Source organism: Harmonia axyridis, chromosome 1 (assembly GCF_914767665.1).
Source record: "Harmonia axyridis chromosome 1, icHarAxyr1.1, whole genome shotgun sequence".
NCBI lineage: Eukaryota > Metazoa > Arthropoda > Insecta > Coleoptera > Coccinellidae > Harmonia > Harmonia axyridis.
This window is the reverse complement of record NC_059501.1, coordinates 76,565,406-76,581,636: the sequence shown is the minus strand read 5'-3', so window position 1 is coordinate 76,581,636 and position 16,231 is coordinate 76,565,406. Positions and strand designations below refer to the sequence as shown.

The following is a 16,231-nucleotide window of genomic DNA, read 5'->3' as shown; positions in this document are numbered from 1 at the left end:
TCTTATTAAAAAATCATTTATCAAGTGAATTCATTTTTACAAATATGTATATAAATTACAAATTCACACAATCAGACTTTTGTTTCTTTCACAAAAATTATGACCAAGAAACACTACATTTCTAGTACATTTAGAATCACTTACATTTAAAATCACCGAGCGTATATAATTACTATAACAAAATGTTTCAGAATATTAATTAAAAGTAAAAGAATAATTACTAATTAACAATAATTAGTCAAGTGTTTATAAAATGAAGACAGAATCACATGATAAAACTTTTGTTTCTTCAACAAAAAATCTATTTCCATAACCATGAAACACATGAGTTTAAGTACTTTTTTAAGTCTTACAATTAAAATCACTGATAATTAATCATTAGTAATAACAAACTGTAGTTTGTATTACTATTGTATTATATTTCTAAGTTAAAAAATTAAAATAGCTAAGGACTGGCAGTTGGGCTTTTCTGTCTCAACAATTCAACATCATTGAAAATAACTTGAGCTCCCCCTCCACATGTCGTCACAATATCACCTTTATACACTTTTGTTTCAATTTCACCATCAGTGTCTTGGTCTTGAGCAATTAAACAATATTTACTTTGTTTAGGATTCGTTATATCACTAGCCTTAGTTAATTTAGTCAATGATTTTCGTTTCTTCATAGCTGGTTGCAAAAGAGTGCCTAATGGTACTGGCTTAACAGAATTGTGTTCCAGCCAAACTTCTCCATCAGATCTTGAACGTCTGTTCCTTGGTGCAGGCGTATGAAAGTTTTTATTGGGAGAATTTACGATATCTTGCATTGGTGGTGTCATAGATTGTGCATCATATGTATATTCCCGTTTTTCTTCTTCTGCCACATCATTACTGTCCAATATTTCTCTCACCCTTTTCAATTTGTTTTCTTTAGCTTGCATTGACGCATGTATTTGTTCCCGCTGTCGTCTCAATTTATTGTCCAGTTCTTGAGATATTTTTTCATTAGCTAAATTAAACCTCTGTTTAGCCCTCTCCTTCTCCAAAATTTTTTGATTGATTCTCATATCTTTCTCATCGATTGTCTGCCTCATACTTCTTATAACAGCTTCCAGTTCTTCATTTTTAGATGCAAGACTATCGTTGACAGTTTCTAAATCAGAAATTTTATTCTTAAGGTTATAACTATCCTGTTTTTCCTTTTTGATCATTGCTTTCATACTCTTCATTTCAGAAGCGTTTAGGATATAGTCTTCGTTCATTTCACATAACCTTTTTCTGAAACTAATTTCCTTATTACCATATTCACTATGGTGAATTCCAAGGAATTTAGAACTCCTCAGTCGCAAAACTTTTGCTACTTGATCCAAATTAGCCATCATATCATCAAAATTACTGGGATTAAACATGAAACTTGGTATTTTGGGCAATGTAAATGAAGAATTAGATTTGGCTTTAGTTACTGACAAAGGTGTATTTAAAGTCCTTTTCACCGTTTTCTTTACAAATGGTGTGTCTTTATGTTCATTCTTTTTAATCTTGATGTCTTGGGACATTTCTGCAAATTTCATAACTTGCAAATTCTCATCAAAATCTTTTATGGAAGGATTCACACAAACCATCATTTCAACTTTTCCATATCCTTCGAAGAAATTCTTGAAAAGAAAAGTTAACCTGCTGTCTCTATAGGGTACCAACTTATTGGATCCTGTAAGCTGATTTTCTCTCAAGATTTCTAAACAATTTCTCAGACACATTAGAGAATTATTGATTCTTCCAGCTTCTTTTAGTCTCATACCTGTTGTTTGGGTTCGATTTGTCCTTTCAGATCCAGCCAAGTCAGCCAAACTCAACTGTGATATTCTGATCAAATTAGAGTCTGGTATCACAGCAACTCCATCGCTGTTATGAGCGACTTGTTCAATTTGAACTAAACGAATATTGAATACTGAATGCGAACGACTCGATTCTGAATTCATTAAGGTATGTCCCATTCTCTTCTTCTTCTTGCCAGCATTGAGAACTTCAAAAGCTTCCTCGGCAGATTTAACCTCCACTTCTGTTACCCCAATAACATACATATTTTTTTGTAAATCTTCCCTGAGAATTTTTGGTTGTAAATTTTTACCATTTGACTCATCTAATAGATCATAAACAATGTTATTGTAGATTTCTACGTAGCTAACAAATACAGCATAGGAACAAGTATCATCCATATCACTGATCTTAATCCCATCGTTGAAAAAATGTGGTTGCTCAACAACCTTCCTGGGAGTTTTACCTCTGGCAGCTTTAGCATTATTTGCTTTATTTTCCAAAAGCCTATCCTGAATAGCATCATTTTCTGACTGAATTTGAAATCCATTCATTCTATCTGGTTTTACAGTGAATTTAGGTGTTTGATAATTACCTATTGTATTGAATATTGAGTTAATACAACGAGGCATTATTCCTGGATCACTGGGCTCACCAGACAAAGTATGTGTTTTTCCTGAACCAGTTACACCATAACCAAGCAATAAAGCATTTTTACCCTTCAATAAATCCTGAAGAAGAGGCAAAGCAACAAAATCAAATACTTCTTTTTGAGTGGCATAAGAAGTGAAAATCTGCTTGAACTGACAGTGAAGTTCTCTTTGAAATGTATACTTTGGATCTGAAGCAGTATTGAGTGATAATACTGTAGGTGATATCAAAGAAATACACGATGCATCATTTTCATCGTTCAAAGGGCGTATTCTACAATAGACTCTTACCGGTTCTTTCAATGAATCAGAGCTTGCAGTAGAGAGATTTGTTTTTTCCCTCCTCAACATTCTTGGAGTGTGATGTGTAGATCTAAAAGGAGTATTCATCTTCCAAGTTTTTCTTTTCGTTATCAATATCAAAAACTCCTTTATTTTCACTTTTTAACTACACTGTTACTTACTACTAGTTTGATTTTTTCAATTCGCATTCACATTTAGAATTCGAATTTGTTTGGTTTGGAAGACCGTTACTTATTTTGAAATTGACAGTTTGACTTTTTGACAGATACTGAATTTCTGACAAGAAATGTTGTCTTTTTCATGATTTTAAGACTAAGGCGTAAATTTGAAATAAGCAAATAAAAATTATAAATATTCAGTATCTATGCATTTCTACTTTCAGATGAATTAGTATTTTGTAACACTCACCAAAAAGGTGAAAATAAACCCACAGTTGAAAATATTTTTTATTTTGAGTTAGCAGATTAGTTAGTAGGTTCGAATAAAATGGTGCAAGTAGTCTTGATACCAGCCCCATTTGTATTTTTTTTTTGAAGGAGTTGGATTCATAACTAATTGTTATGACCACTGATTCAAAAAAGAAGAACTCTGAATGAAACATAGAATATAAAATATTATTATCACAGAATACTAGAAAACTCTTCTTCAGTTCACAGCACTCTTTACCACGAATTTTAATTTACGCTCGTTATATATTAGTGTTCTGTGATTATTATGAAATTGTGAAAGAAACACAGTACACAAATATTATTATTTCTGTGGGCTGAAGATGAGTTTTCTAGTGTTCTGTGGTTTTTTTATGAGATCAGCTACTGTCGTGGTTAAAAAAGAAGTAATGATAAGTTATAATTCTGAGACTGGGTACATAACCTATGGTTGAGCCCAAAAAACCATATAGAAGAAGAAGAAGAAGAATTATATTATTCTATGGATAAAGCAGAAAAATTGATAACCTCCAACAGAAAAGCTTGTGATTAATGTAAGTTAGTATTCTGATTGTTGTCATATAAAGTGGGATACGTAGATTACGTAGTGATCTACTTTTACTTTAAAATATAAATCTATCAATTTCCATTAAAAGTGGTTGCAAATATGGCTAATAATGCTGCAAGATCGGCTTCGGTCGGGGGCCGTAGTGCAGTTTTTGAGGATTTAACTAATGTTGAATTCGAAACTAGTGAAGATGTTGAAGTAATTGATAATTTCAATAACATGAATTTGAAAGAACAGCTGGTCAGAGGAATATTTGCATATGGTAAGTTGAAAATCTAAGCCTAAGTTTCAAATTACTTGATGATATTAATTTCAATTCATTGAATTACTTTTATAATACTTCTATTTCAGGATTCGAAAGGCCTTCAGCTATTCAACAAAGAGCTATAAAGCCAATAATGAGAGGAAGAGATGTTATTGCACAAGCACAATCTGGTACTGGTAAAACTGCAACATTCTCGATTGCAATTCTTCAACAATTAGATCTGACTCTAAGAGAAACACAAGTTTTGTGTTTATCACCTACTCGTGAATTGGCAGTACAGATCCAAAAAGTTATTCTAGCTTTAGGAGACTTCATGAATGTTCAATGTCATGCTTGCATAGGAGGTACCAATTTGGGAGAAGATATAAGAAAGTTGGATTATGGTACACATGTTGTTAGCGGCACCCCAGGCAGAGTTTATGGTAAGTGGTAACAACCAAAGATATATATCAAATTACTGTAGTCTCATGTAATTTCAAAATTTCATGTTCTATTTATTTATGTACTGATTAGAGATCGGAAATAAAGAAAATGTTATTATTATTCTAGATATGATAAGAAGAAGGGCCTTACGTACCAGGAAAGTTACAATGCTAGTTCTTGATGAAGCCGATGAAATGTTGAACAAAGGTTTTAAAGAGCAAATTTATGATGTTTATAGATATTTGCCACCCTCAACCCAGGTTGTTCTGATTTCAGCCACTTTACCACATGAAATCTTGGAAATAACTTCCAAATTTATGACGGATCCTATAAGAATTCTTGTTAAGCGGTAGGTAATATTATTATAATAATAAATACGTAAATATTGAAATATAAATTTTGTATACTAAAAAGCATTTTCATTTTTCAGTGATGAGTTGACATTGGAAGGAATCAAACAATTTTTCGTAGCTGTCGAGCGTGAAGAATGGAAATTTGACACACTATGTGATTTATATGATACTTTAACCATCACACAAGCTGTTATATTCTGCAACACCAAGCGTAAGGTAGATTGGTTGACAGAAAAAATGAGGGAAAACAACTTCACTGTCAGTTCTATGCATGGAGATATGCCCCAAAAAGAAAGAGATGGAATCATGAAGGAATTCAGGTCCGGACAAAGCAGAGTACTCATCACAACAGATGTTTTGGCTAGAGGTATCGATGTACAACAGGTCAGTTTGGTTATCAACTACGACCTTCCCAACAACAGAGAATTGTACATTCATCGTATTGGTCGCTCTGGAAGATTTGGTCGCAAGGGTGTCGCTATAAACTTTGTCAAGTCTGATGATATCAGGATTCTCAGAGATATTGAACAATATTATTCAACACAGATTGATGAAATGCCAATGAACGTAGCAGATTTGATTTAATTTATTATTTTTTTTTTATACTATTTGGATTGATAATGTATATGAATTACTTTTTATTTGAATTATGACTAAATATAAAATTATGACAAAATTTTTATTCTCATTTTAATTCCATCCATATGTGGCTCTTATTTAAAGATAAGTTTGTATTATGCAAATTCATTAATGTAAAATCAACATGAATACAAACAATTTTTGTGAAAAAGTCCTTTCAATTTTCAAACTATTTTTCCTTTTTACCATGATATATCTCAATTTGAATTGAAACACTGCAAATTTTACACTGATTCGTTTTTATATGCTAAAGTTTGAATACTCCTTTCCCTTCAGTGTTTTCGAGATCCCACCACTTTTCAGGATGAGTGAAGCAATCTCAAACGGTCGTCTGATTTACCATCCTTTTCTACCATATGCAAGTTTTTGAAAACGTTTTTATGTCTTTATTTTTAATTTTATAAGAACCAGATTTTCAGCCTTTGATGAGACTGTTATATAATAGTTTTATGTGAAAATTTATAAAAAAAAAAGTTATATTTGTTCGGAAAATTATATCATGCACATATTTATTCTTCAATAAAAGGTCATCTAATTTTTTTTCAATTCCAAAGAAATTAATAATTAAGAACTTTACAATATTAATATAAAATTCTAATGAATATAAAGCGGCGGAATTCGAATCCACGGCCATTCAATTCAACTCTAAAACTATGAGTATTCAGATTTTGTTTTAAAAAATATTGTATTGGATATCCTTGTAGAGTATATCTAAAATCACTTGAAGTAGTCCATAAAAACGCTTGCCCAGATGTCTCTTTTGAAGTGGATACTACGATCCGCTAAATACCGGGTTTTATTTGAAAGTATTGTTAGGTGATAAATTCACTGGCCCCAAAGGAATTTCTGGAAACTTGAACAATCCTTGTATATTAAAAAAAAATAATCGTAATATTTGGGCTTCCTCCAAGTGACTTTGGATATACTATAGCAGTATAGGGTGTTCTAAATTCGATACTCACTGAAAGCATCTAGAGAAAAAATCTTCAGGGACTTCCTATCTCTGTTTTTTCGAGATAATAAGATGACAGAAAGGAGATCATAGATATCTTGATTCGTTCTCAAGGTACAAGAAGTTTCTGAATAATTACCGTTTCAAATATTTGCCTTGGTTTCTGTTCGAGATATTCTAAAACATTTTTTCATTAATTATTATGGTTTATATGATACTCATGACAAATTAAATACCATTTGAAAGATATAGAGAAAAAATGGTTGGTTAAATGGGACATCCTATGTTTTTCAAAACAGATTTGCCAAAAAGCATCCCGTTAACGGTTTTTCAAAAATGTTATCCGTTTCACTTAATTAGAAATTATTAATCGTTTTAGAGATATAGGGCCAGTTGCACCATTTGCCTTAACACTGATTAAAATTTAAACATTGATTAATATCTGATTTGTCTTGAGAAATCATAGAGTAATCAACTTTTAAATTTTTAATCATTCAATTTTAATTGGAAATGGTGCAACTGGCCCATGATACAATGAAAAGAAGAGATATGATACGTAGCGGTTCCAAATTCGTCCGATCCGCGCAGCATGACGTCATCTTGTGAGTTATTCATGGCGCGCTTTAATATTAGCAAGTAGAAATTTGAAATATTAGTTGTTTGGAAGGTTTTTAAGTTACTAGTTGGATGTGATGAAAAATTATCGAACTCAAAATAAGTAAATGCAGGGTGTCCGTTTATATTTTTCACCTCTCCTATAACCTAGATGCCGCAAAAAAAATTGTGTCCCTCCTTGAAATGAGAATGTTCAATGGTTTCTCCTCTTGAACACTAAAGTATTGAACATTGGCGTAGCGTGGGAGGCCTTTGAGGCTTCAGCCTCCCTCTTATGGCACTCTGAAATATGTCTGAAAATTCGTATACAGGGCATTAAAATCAACATCAAACAAAACAAAATCGTATAAATATGCTCCAAAAACCTCCCCCCAAATAGAAGACCTGTCATATATTTGGATCAATTAAAAAAGTTTGATATATTACCCATTTAAGTTCTATTTTGGTTCTCTAGAAAACTATACATATCAAATACAAGAGTAAATTCAATTTGTTTTCAGTTTGATGTGTTCGCCTTCATCATTTCTTGTTGTATCGTTTATTGACCATCGTTGTCATTAATTTGTATTTGTGATATTGGTTTGACTGTGATTTTATTTAAGCCTTGAAAAAGAGTAAAATTTGCTCGAAACGTCGGCCAATCGAAAAGGATTGTTTACTGTCACCCAGCCCTACAAACCACTAACATTTTCGTCTATAGTAAATTCAACTTTTAGTAGATTAGGATGTAGGTGCAGAGTTCAAAATATAATCGCACGACAGTCTGTACCTACTGTGTTATATAAACAACAAAAATGTATCAAGTATCAGTATTTATCAAGATCTGAGTTTAAGTTTAGGTCTTGTAACTAAGGCGACAACAATAGTAACAAGGCTGAAAACAATCATTACCTAACAACTAGACTTAGACTAACCCTTGGTTAATCTTACTATTATATTGCAAATAAAACAATGTTAAAACTCAGTTCATATATTTATTTCATTATTTTTTTATATTTTCGTTTTCTAGAAATATCAACATTAAGCAAATCATGATTCAACTGCCTCATTCTAAAAAACATTCGAGAACGAAAAAACAATAATTTGGTCTTCTCTTCACACAACACATGAGAACTCATTTCCACTAATTTCTTCAAATAATTCTTGGAGATCAATAAACTGTCCTTATTTACAGATCTGAATATTTTCTCAAGTTCTTCCAACTGTATCATGAATTCTGAAGATGGCTTTGATAAGCCACCTTCACTCAAATGTGAAACCCAAGTATAGCTCGATGTTGAAGTTGTAGAGGTAGAGGTATCAAGATGTTTCATTTTATAGCAAATATAACCAGCCAGGTTTTCCAATCCATCATACTCAATATCACTCAGTTCAATATCAACTGAGTTAAGTGTTGTTGAGTCACTAGGCTCCTCAGGTTCTTTGTTGTCGTCAACCGCTGAAAAATAATGTCCACATAGATTAACTTCCTCAATAGGTAAATCAGGAGTATCGTCCTCCTCAACGTTGCCAAAACTTGAAAGAGAGCCCTCATTTCTACCGAGAATGTAGGACCTCAATCTGTATTTAAACTCAAGGGCATCTGGATGATCATGAAGCCCTCCCTTAGCCCTTATAACTCCAAAAAAGTTTTCCAAAACGTCTTGGTTTAGCCTGTATGTCAGAAGGTATTTTGTGGAAAATCTTGCCTTCAGATGCTCGAATAACAATCTCAAAGAGGTATTTGTCATAATTACACCTAAAACAAAGAAAACTAGAAAATTTGATCCTTATGTAAATCCAAAGTACTGATTATAAGTCATATAAAACTCTTATTGCCAAATTTTGACCTTCTTCTTTGTCGTAGGCATCAAATTTCTCCCAAATTACACTTTGAGCTACAACCCCTCTGAAAAACTGCAATATTCTTAAACAAAATTGACAGAGAATGAAAGCAATGTTAGATAACTCATCCATAAACACCCCTCTTTTTTTTCCTCCTCTAGCCACGTCACTTAGTTTATGTATGTTTATAGAAAGCTATAAAGAAAAACTTTATTACTGTACCTACCTTTTTGAAATGGAAGTAAAGTTCTTTTGCCCTTCACTCTCATGTTCTCCATAGTATGGTTCATTTTAGTGAGTATACTGTCTTGTGTTCTTAATGCAAGTCCATAAGCTTTGGTTGTATCTCTACTGTCACTTTTAGGAACTCGTACATTCAATATATCGAACCAATCATTCACCTTAAAAGGCATAGGAATAGCTTACTATTTTTTAAGAAGATGGAATTAAACAAATAATATAAATACCAGTTTGAAGAATTCTGCACATTCTACCCAGTTTGGTTGATTTATAGACCCCATTGTTCCACATCGAGAAATGGCCATTGATATTGTATGTGAAAATAACTTTGTGGCATGTTTTACTTTTTGACGGGCAGCTCCTTGTACATTTAAGGACTCTTTTGAAATTTTGTGTGTTATTCTCAAGTCAGAAGTGCTTGTGACTTCCAAGAGTTGTTCAATTGTGGTTTTATTTATTTCTTTCCCATTTACTATGAACCCATAGTCAACAAAGTGATTCCTTATTAACTTCATTAGATGGGGAACATCAGCAAATACAAAAACAGGTTCACCATTAGAAGGATTTGTGAAGCTAGTGTTATTATGTTTCAAATTCAGTTCACTATGAAGAGATCTATTTCCACCTCCCAGATCACTTACCATAGCCACAACTTGAAAACCTGCAAGTAATTATTTAATAAATTGTTTCATGAAAAATTAAATTATCCAAAAAAGCATATTAATTTACTAGAAATAATTAATTACCTGAGGATTCCACAAAGGTGATTATCTCAAATAATTTCTCTTTAGTAAGCTTGAAATCATAATCATAAAATATAGGCTGCTTCCAACTTTTGAAAAGTCCCCTTAACATTACTACTTGTGCATAGCTGTATGGCTTCAAAGTTTCATCCTTGACTTTGTCGTATAGGTAACATTTTCTAATTTTCATTTCATCAAATGATATAACACACACATTATCCAGAGTACTCATATCTGATAGCTTCATAATATTGAAAACACTTTTTAATATTCCAGGAGAAATTTGAATTTTTCTGAGCCAGCATCGAAGAGTGGATACTGCAGGGAAGGGATACCCTTTCTTCAAGAGCAATCTGTATGATCTGGGACCAGCAGAATATATTACAATAGCTTTTGAAATGTCTTCGACAGACCATCTTAGGCGAGCCTTTGATCCCTCTAGTTTTTTTAGTTGTTCCCTGCTAAATAGATTTCCAATAATATCTTGTTTATGTTCCAAAATTTTCAATTTTTCTTGAAGGCTAGCTATTATTCTGTCACGATCATCTACTTGTGTGTCAGTATTGACTCTAAAAAATAGTATTAAGAAGGAAAATTAAAACCAAACCAAGAATACTAGAACTTCAAACTACAGCGGCAAATTATGATGAAAATATGAAATATGTACCCTATTTCTCGAGTAGATACATCTACCTGAGCATCTACCAAATCCTCTTCTTCATTAATCGGATGATATTCACTTATACTAAAGTTAACGCTATCACCATCCAAAACATTCACTCTACAAGCAAAAAACACCTATTATTATTTATTGGATATTATACATGCAAGGGACAACTGAAATTGACCAGCAAGGGTTAGTTAATAGACATGCTAGGAGGATATTGTTTTTGCCAACAGCTTCAAATTAACGACTGTAAAAACCAATCCAAACCAAACCAAATTAGTATACAAATAACCCAATATCTATGTGCACTGCTAAATATTATACCTCAAATGAAAAATACCAACAAAATGATGTATATATGTATATCTAATGATAGGACATAATGTACAATCCCCAAAATAACTTACTCTTCCAAAACAGTTTTTATCAACTCCTTTCTTTCCTTTTCTCGTGCCCTATTCTTAATGCGTTCTTCCCTGAGAGATGCACTCTTTTCTTGAAGTTTTTCAGATTTGCTAAGTAGCGATAAGTTTTTTGATGGTATAGCGTCCTTTTTTAGGGGTCTATATTTTTTTGGCTTGTATCCAAGCAACTCGTGCTTCAGGTTTCGCTCATAATCCTCATCACAAAAATGTTTGGAGCAAATCCGAGCAGTTTTCAGGATAAATTTGTCTTCTCGTTTGCAAATATGTTTCCATTTAGCTTCCAATTCTTTGTCTTTTGGGAAGCTGAAGAACTTCGTATCAGGCGAAAATCCTTTCGCCTGATTGTCGACACCACATCCAAAGACAGCACACCTCATTTTCTTGAATTTATTCACTGAAAAATGGCTTCGAAAATGAAAAAACTATCAAAACCACACGTAAACTACGAATTATGTCCGGCCACAAAAATGTGTCGATTGTCGATGTGAGTAAACATTGCGCCGAACTCACAAGGTGACGTCACTTATTGGAATTAGACACGCCCACTGCTGCGCGATATCATATCTATCTTTTTTATTCTATCATGCAACTGGCCCATAGAGTTAGTGGTTTTTTATGGGAATGACTATAAATGACTTGATTACAATTATACAATGGCACAGAATGAATCTAATCTCCGAATAATATTTATATATGAGGTATCCTTTCAAAAAAATTAAGTCAAAAAACTCGATATATCTTTGAAATGGATGACCTTTTCGACAAATCTGCAGCTAAAAACCGAGTCGAAAAATATAGGGTGTTTCATTTAAGAAACACTAATTTTCCTCTATATCTCTCTTTTTCTCTGAGTCTTATAGTTCGCGAGATGCTTTGAGTGAGCGATGAATTCAAGGAATAAAAAAAACATTTTATTTAATTTCTTATATGTATCGGTTAACAGGTCGATTTTCCAGTTCAAGTTCTATAAAAAGAAACTGTGTGGTTCTGTAAGCTATATTTCTATTACAAGAAAATTCCATTTTGTACATTGAAAAATAATTGTAAAACTAATTTAATCACTTTATTGCATCGTAAGTGTTCTTAAAATACTAATAGAAAAACACCATAAATATTAAAATTCAAATTATATTTCATAGTAAGGGTTAGGTTAGGTTAGCATCGGTTAACTGGCCGATTTTCCAATTCAAGTTCAATAAAAAAACTTTGTGGTTCTGTAAGCTATATTTCTATTACAAGAAAATTCCATTTTGTACATTGAAAAATAATTGTTCTTTTGAATAATTGTAAAACTTATTTAATCACTATATTACATAGTAAGGGTTCTTAAATATCCTAATAGAAAAACACCATAAATATTAAAATTTGAATTCCTTATACTTCTTCGTTTGTTTTGTGTCCTGTTGCTGTTGTCTCTTACGTTTATTCTGAAAAAGAATTAGATGCAATTAGTATTAACTCCTTATTCCGAAATATAAAGCGTTAAAATCAAATGCTTGAATAAAAATTACCTTTTGTTTAGCCACATGCTCAGCCAACATATCGCTGAGATCTTCTTTCTGCAGCTGGGACTGGTTTTCTCTCATTTGTTGTTCATAACGTACAGCCATAGCATCACTATCTAAGTCTAACTCCGAAGGATCAAGAGCCAACTCCACCATTCCTTCTTTATCTGTACGTCTACCGCCTCCCTGAGCAGGTTGTGCAACTGCGGCCATATCATAGACATGTGTGCTAGCCATCATAGAGTTACCTATGCGTTCATTACGTTTTTCTGGAATGATGTGATACAGAACTGGAGTTTCCGATCTGAAAAACAAATTGTTAGTTGGTTGAATAATAAATATACATCAACAACCCACTCAAAAAGTTCAACCGTTTTTGATTCATAAATTCATAAAAATCACAGTTTTTTGGGCGCTTGTTATAGGGGAACATTTGACTAAACGTCTAAAACGTTTGGGATTGATTCAATGAAAAAATAATCAAGAATAATAATAATAATCAAGATCGAAACAATCACAAACATAACCAATTTAAATGTAAAATGTCCATGATTCAGTGCTGACATAATATAAGATTTTCCTATAGATATAGAGAATTTAAAATGGTTTTAATGGCAACACTGCGTATTTTTTGACATTTCTTATGTCATTTGTGTTCAATAGGTTATGCCATTTAATCATGGGAAGATAAATACTTCAACAAACTTTAAAAATAGTTTTATTAAAATGAGTGCTGATATGTGAATACTAAGACAAATTTAAGAAGATTTCAAGGACAACATTATTCAGTAAAACGACTCAGTATTCTTCATATTGTATATTAATTTGAATGAGAATTTTCGTTACACGATACAAGGGTTCCAGCATTAAGTATAGAGGCGTACTTGGTATCACTTTCAAATTTGTGTACAAAAAAATGAGTCGATTAACTGAAGAATGTCATCCTTGAATCCTTCAACAATGTAACAATTTCTGAACATTGTTGAAGTGTGTATCTTTTCATGATTGAATAGCATAACCTACTGACACAAATGTCAAAAAATAATAGTGTTGCCATTGCAACCATCACTCCTATTGGAAAACCATTTATACATATCGAAAATGGAAAAATCGAACCTTTCGAGTCCTCATTTATTAAGTTTCATATACTTTCTCGTTTCTTTATATATTTTTGTAATTACTCACCCATCCATTTCGTTTTCAATCTTCTTTTTCCTAAGTTCTATAGCTTCCGGCGTCTCCATACCCGCAGGAATGCTGGTAAGACCACTTGGCGTAACCAAACCTTCGGCTGGAGTAACCAGGCCAGATTCATCTGGTATAGTGTCCTTTTCTTCCTCCTCCTCTTCTTCTTCACTCTCTTCTTCAGATTCAGATTCCAATTCACCCCACAACGTCCTATCAACGGTAGGATCATCTCCAATATCATCGATGTGGCTTGCATTTGTACCGAACACATCACCATATAAAGGTTTACCGTTTTCATCAACTGGAGGTTTACCCCAACCACCGGCATGGTAACCGAATGAACATCCATCTGGTATGGGGGCATTAAGACCAGGAATTTTCAAGTTAGGATAACTAGGAGGGGGGCCATAACGCTGCATGGCAATGAGCCATGGGGGAGGAACTTTGTTAGCATTAGGTCCAACCGGCATACCGAGAGCTGTCCTAAGTTCTTCGGACAAGTCTCCTGGCTTTTTCTCTTTCAACCTAGTCTCAAATTCTTTACCTTCATAGTAAAGATCCCCATGAATAGTCATTTTAGGTTTTGTTTGCCATTTGAAGAAGGCATCGTGTAACTTTTGGTAATCGATATCAATTTTTCCCAACTTTGGTCTTGCTCTTTCCCTCATTTTAGCTTTCAATGTTTTCGATTCATCTTTATCTTGAAGCGATGCTCTCATTTCCATAATACCTGTACGTTTAATGAAATCTGGTAAATTGAATGGAGGTTTTTCTATACCCCTTTTTCCTTGTAAATATTTTCGTTTGAAACACCAATGACGAGGAACCTTATGAAAAAAAATTCAATATAAATATTTGAAAGCTTCAATGTGAAATAATAACAAAATTACCTGTACTGTATTCCGATGAGCTTTCAACTGAACAAGCAATTTTGGATCCCTTGCAGTAACATCATGCATTTCAACAACGTCTGGTCTATTAACCAATTGTTTTAGCTCAGCGACACTAAGACGAGTCATCTTTTTCAACTTACGTTTGGATAGCTTGGACTTATCCTCAGGTTTTTTCTGAAAATTGAAATGTGATAAAAAACAGAAAAAACAACAACAACTAAAATTTGTCTTTTGTTACTCCATATAACAAATACAAATAGATTTTTGCCTACTACATTCTTATATCAGAAAGTAATTTCCTTCTATAAAAACCAAATATTATTATTATTAATGATAGAACTTACATCATCTCCGTCTTCTCCATCTTCTTGAAACTGATCACTGGGTGTTATGAGTCCTGCTTTACTAGATAAGAATGTAGGAGTTGCCAGAGTCGGGGGTGGAAGATCAGACTTCTGTTCACTTATTTTGAAAGATTCTAAGATATGATAAAACTGGCGATATTGTGGTGCTAGTTCGTGTAAACCTATTGTTTCTTGAACATACCTGGAAAATTTTATGAATCAAATATTTATCTTCAAATTAGATATCTATACATAGAATAAAGCAGTATATAACAATGTCAACAAATTAGTGTGTTGTATTAAGATCAGTTTGGATCAATATTAGATTGTGTTTCATTGAAAGTGGATGGAAGGGAAAAAAATTTGAGTAATTTCAAGATAATTTTCAACTTCCGCTCAAACTAGTTCAAAAATAAGTTGAATACCGCTTAATTTTTGACGAGAGGCTGTTTAAACCAATAACTTACTCAACCTCGACTTCTTCATTCTGGTCAGTCAACTCCTCAACAGTTTTGTCACCATTTTCTAGTTTTTTATCCTTTTCTATTGTTTGTGTCTTGGTTTTCCTCTTCTTCTTTTTTTTCTTTTTGTTTTTATTGGTTTTATTCTCTTTGTTCGACTTTGAATCGCTTTTTTCATTATTCTCTTCCTGAAAAAAGTATTTGATTAAACAAGGTTACAAGACTCAAAAATTTTCAAAAGCTTACAATAACATCTTCTTTGTCCCAAACTGTTTCAATTTCTACAGGAGCAGACTTAGAAGTTTCTACTTGGGCAGGATCTCCCAAAGTAGGGGCTCCAGATCCTGAATCGTCTGTTCCTAACTCCATTGCTCTCTGACTCTTTAGAGCCAAAACTTCTTCAAGTACTTGTGGTAATACAACTTCTCCGGTTTGTTCCGAAAGCTGCTCTGGAGGATCTACTTTGAGACTAAGTAAAGAAGGAAGTTGTTTGTCTCCTACAGGAGGTGGTCCCATAGGTGGTGGACCCATTGGCGGAGGACCCATTGGAGGTGGTCGTTCTATAAAGAGAGAAAAATTATTAATTCGTTGATTTTATTATATGTTACTCTGTATTAACTTACCAAAATCGTCCCCAGTCCAACCCTGAGTACCAGGCGGCCCAAAAGGGGGTATCATCATTTGATTCATAGGAGGAGGCATCTACAAAATAAATAATTAATTAATTCATTGTTGATTAGATAATACTTCATACAAGAAATATATTAAACATACATTATTTGCTTGATCCCCCATTTTTATTTCGTTTACAAACTTTATTCATGAAATAGGTTAGGCATCTATCACAGAATATAAATGTCACTGATCTACAATGAAATTAGTTTAATACATTACTGTGTAGTGATATTAAGGTATAAAATATTTAAGATAAGATAAGAGTATTGAATCTTTT

The 16,231-nt window shown here is 32.9% G+C and overlaps 3 protein-coding genes across 3 annotated transcripts; 1 reads left to right on the top strand and 2 right to left on the bottom strand.

The window, feature by feature from the left end:
• On the bottom strand, positions 1-3,004 carry LOC123676418 (kinesin-like protein KIF23). The gene has a single exon (XM_045612300.1). The coding sequence runs from the start codon at positions 2,834-2,836 to the stop codon at positions 446-448; it is 2,391 nt and encodes a 796-aa protein (XP_045468256.1). The 5' UTR covers positions 2,837-3,004; the 3' UTR covers positions 1-445.
• Positions 3,005-3,707: 703 nt separating this feature from the next.
• LOC123676408 (eukaryotic initiation factor 4A-III) lies at positions 3,708-5,459 on the top strand. Its single transcript, XM_045612291.1, has 4 exons — positions 3,708-4,004; positions 4,094-4,429; positions 4,557-4,779; positions 4,861-5,459. Exons 1-4 carry the CDS (start codon positions 3,842-3,844, stop codon positions 5,366-5,368), a joined length of 1,230 nt encoding a protein of 409 aa, XP_045468247.1. The 5' UTR covers positions 3,708-3,841; the 3' UTR covers positions 5,369-5,459.
• A 6,638-nt stretch (positions 5,460-12,097) lies between these two features.
• LOC123674930 (splicing factor 3B subunit 2) lies at positions 12,098-16,195 on the bottom strand. The gene is made up of 9 exons (XM_045610107.1): positions 16,054-16,195; positions 15,903-15,981; positions 15,526-15,839; positions 15,286-15,467; positions 14,819-15,020; positions 14,472-14,648; positions 13,579-14,408; positions 12,400-12,697; positions 12,098-12,315 (listed from the first exon to the last, which is right to left on the bottom strand). The coding sequence occupies exons 1-9, from the start codon at positions 16,072-16,074 to the stop codon at positions 12,247-12,249; spliced, it is 2,172 nt and encodes a 723-aa protein (XP_045466063.1). The 5' UTR covers positions 16,075-16,195; the 3' UTR covers positions 12,098-12,246.
• Between the last annotated feature and the right edge of the window lie 36 nt (positions 16,196-16,231).

What these genes read in the sequence shown, in the direction of transcription:
- LOC123674930 (XM_045610107.1), bottom strand. Translation starts at nt 16,074, where the DNA reads ATGGGGGATCAAGCAAATAAT. An exon ending in TTGGACTGGGGACGATTTTG is followed by an intron (nt 15,840 to 15,902) that starts GTAAGTTAATAC and finishes CTCTCTTTATAG; the next exon opens with AACGACCACCTCCAATGGGT. An exon ending in ATTGAAAACGAAATGGATGG is followed by an intron (nt 12,698 to 13,578) that starts GTGAGTAATTAC and finishes TTTGTTTTTCAG; the next exon opens with ATCGGAAACTCCAGTTCTGT.
- LOC123676418 (XM_045612300.1), bottom strand. Translation starts at nt 2,836, where the DNA reads ATGAATACTCCTTTTAGATCTACACATCACACTCCAAGAATGTTGAGG.
- LOC123676408 (XM_045612291.1), top strand. Translation starts at nt 3,842, where the DNA reads ATGGCTAATAATGCTGCAAGATCGGCTTCGGTCGGGGGCCGTAGTGCA. An exon ending in CAGAGGAATATTTGCATATG is followed by an intron (nt 4,005 to 4,093) that starts GTAAGTTGAAAA and finishes CTTCTATTTCAG; the next exon opens with GATTCGAAAGGCCTTCAGCT. An exon ending in ATAAGAATTCTTGTTAAGCG is followed by an intron (nt 4,780 to 4,860) that starts GTAGGTAATATT and finishes TTCATTTTTCAG; the next exon opens with TGATGAGTTGACATTGGAAG.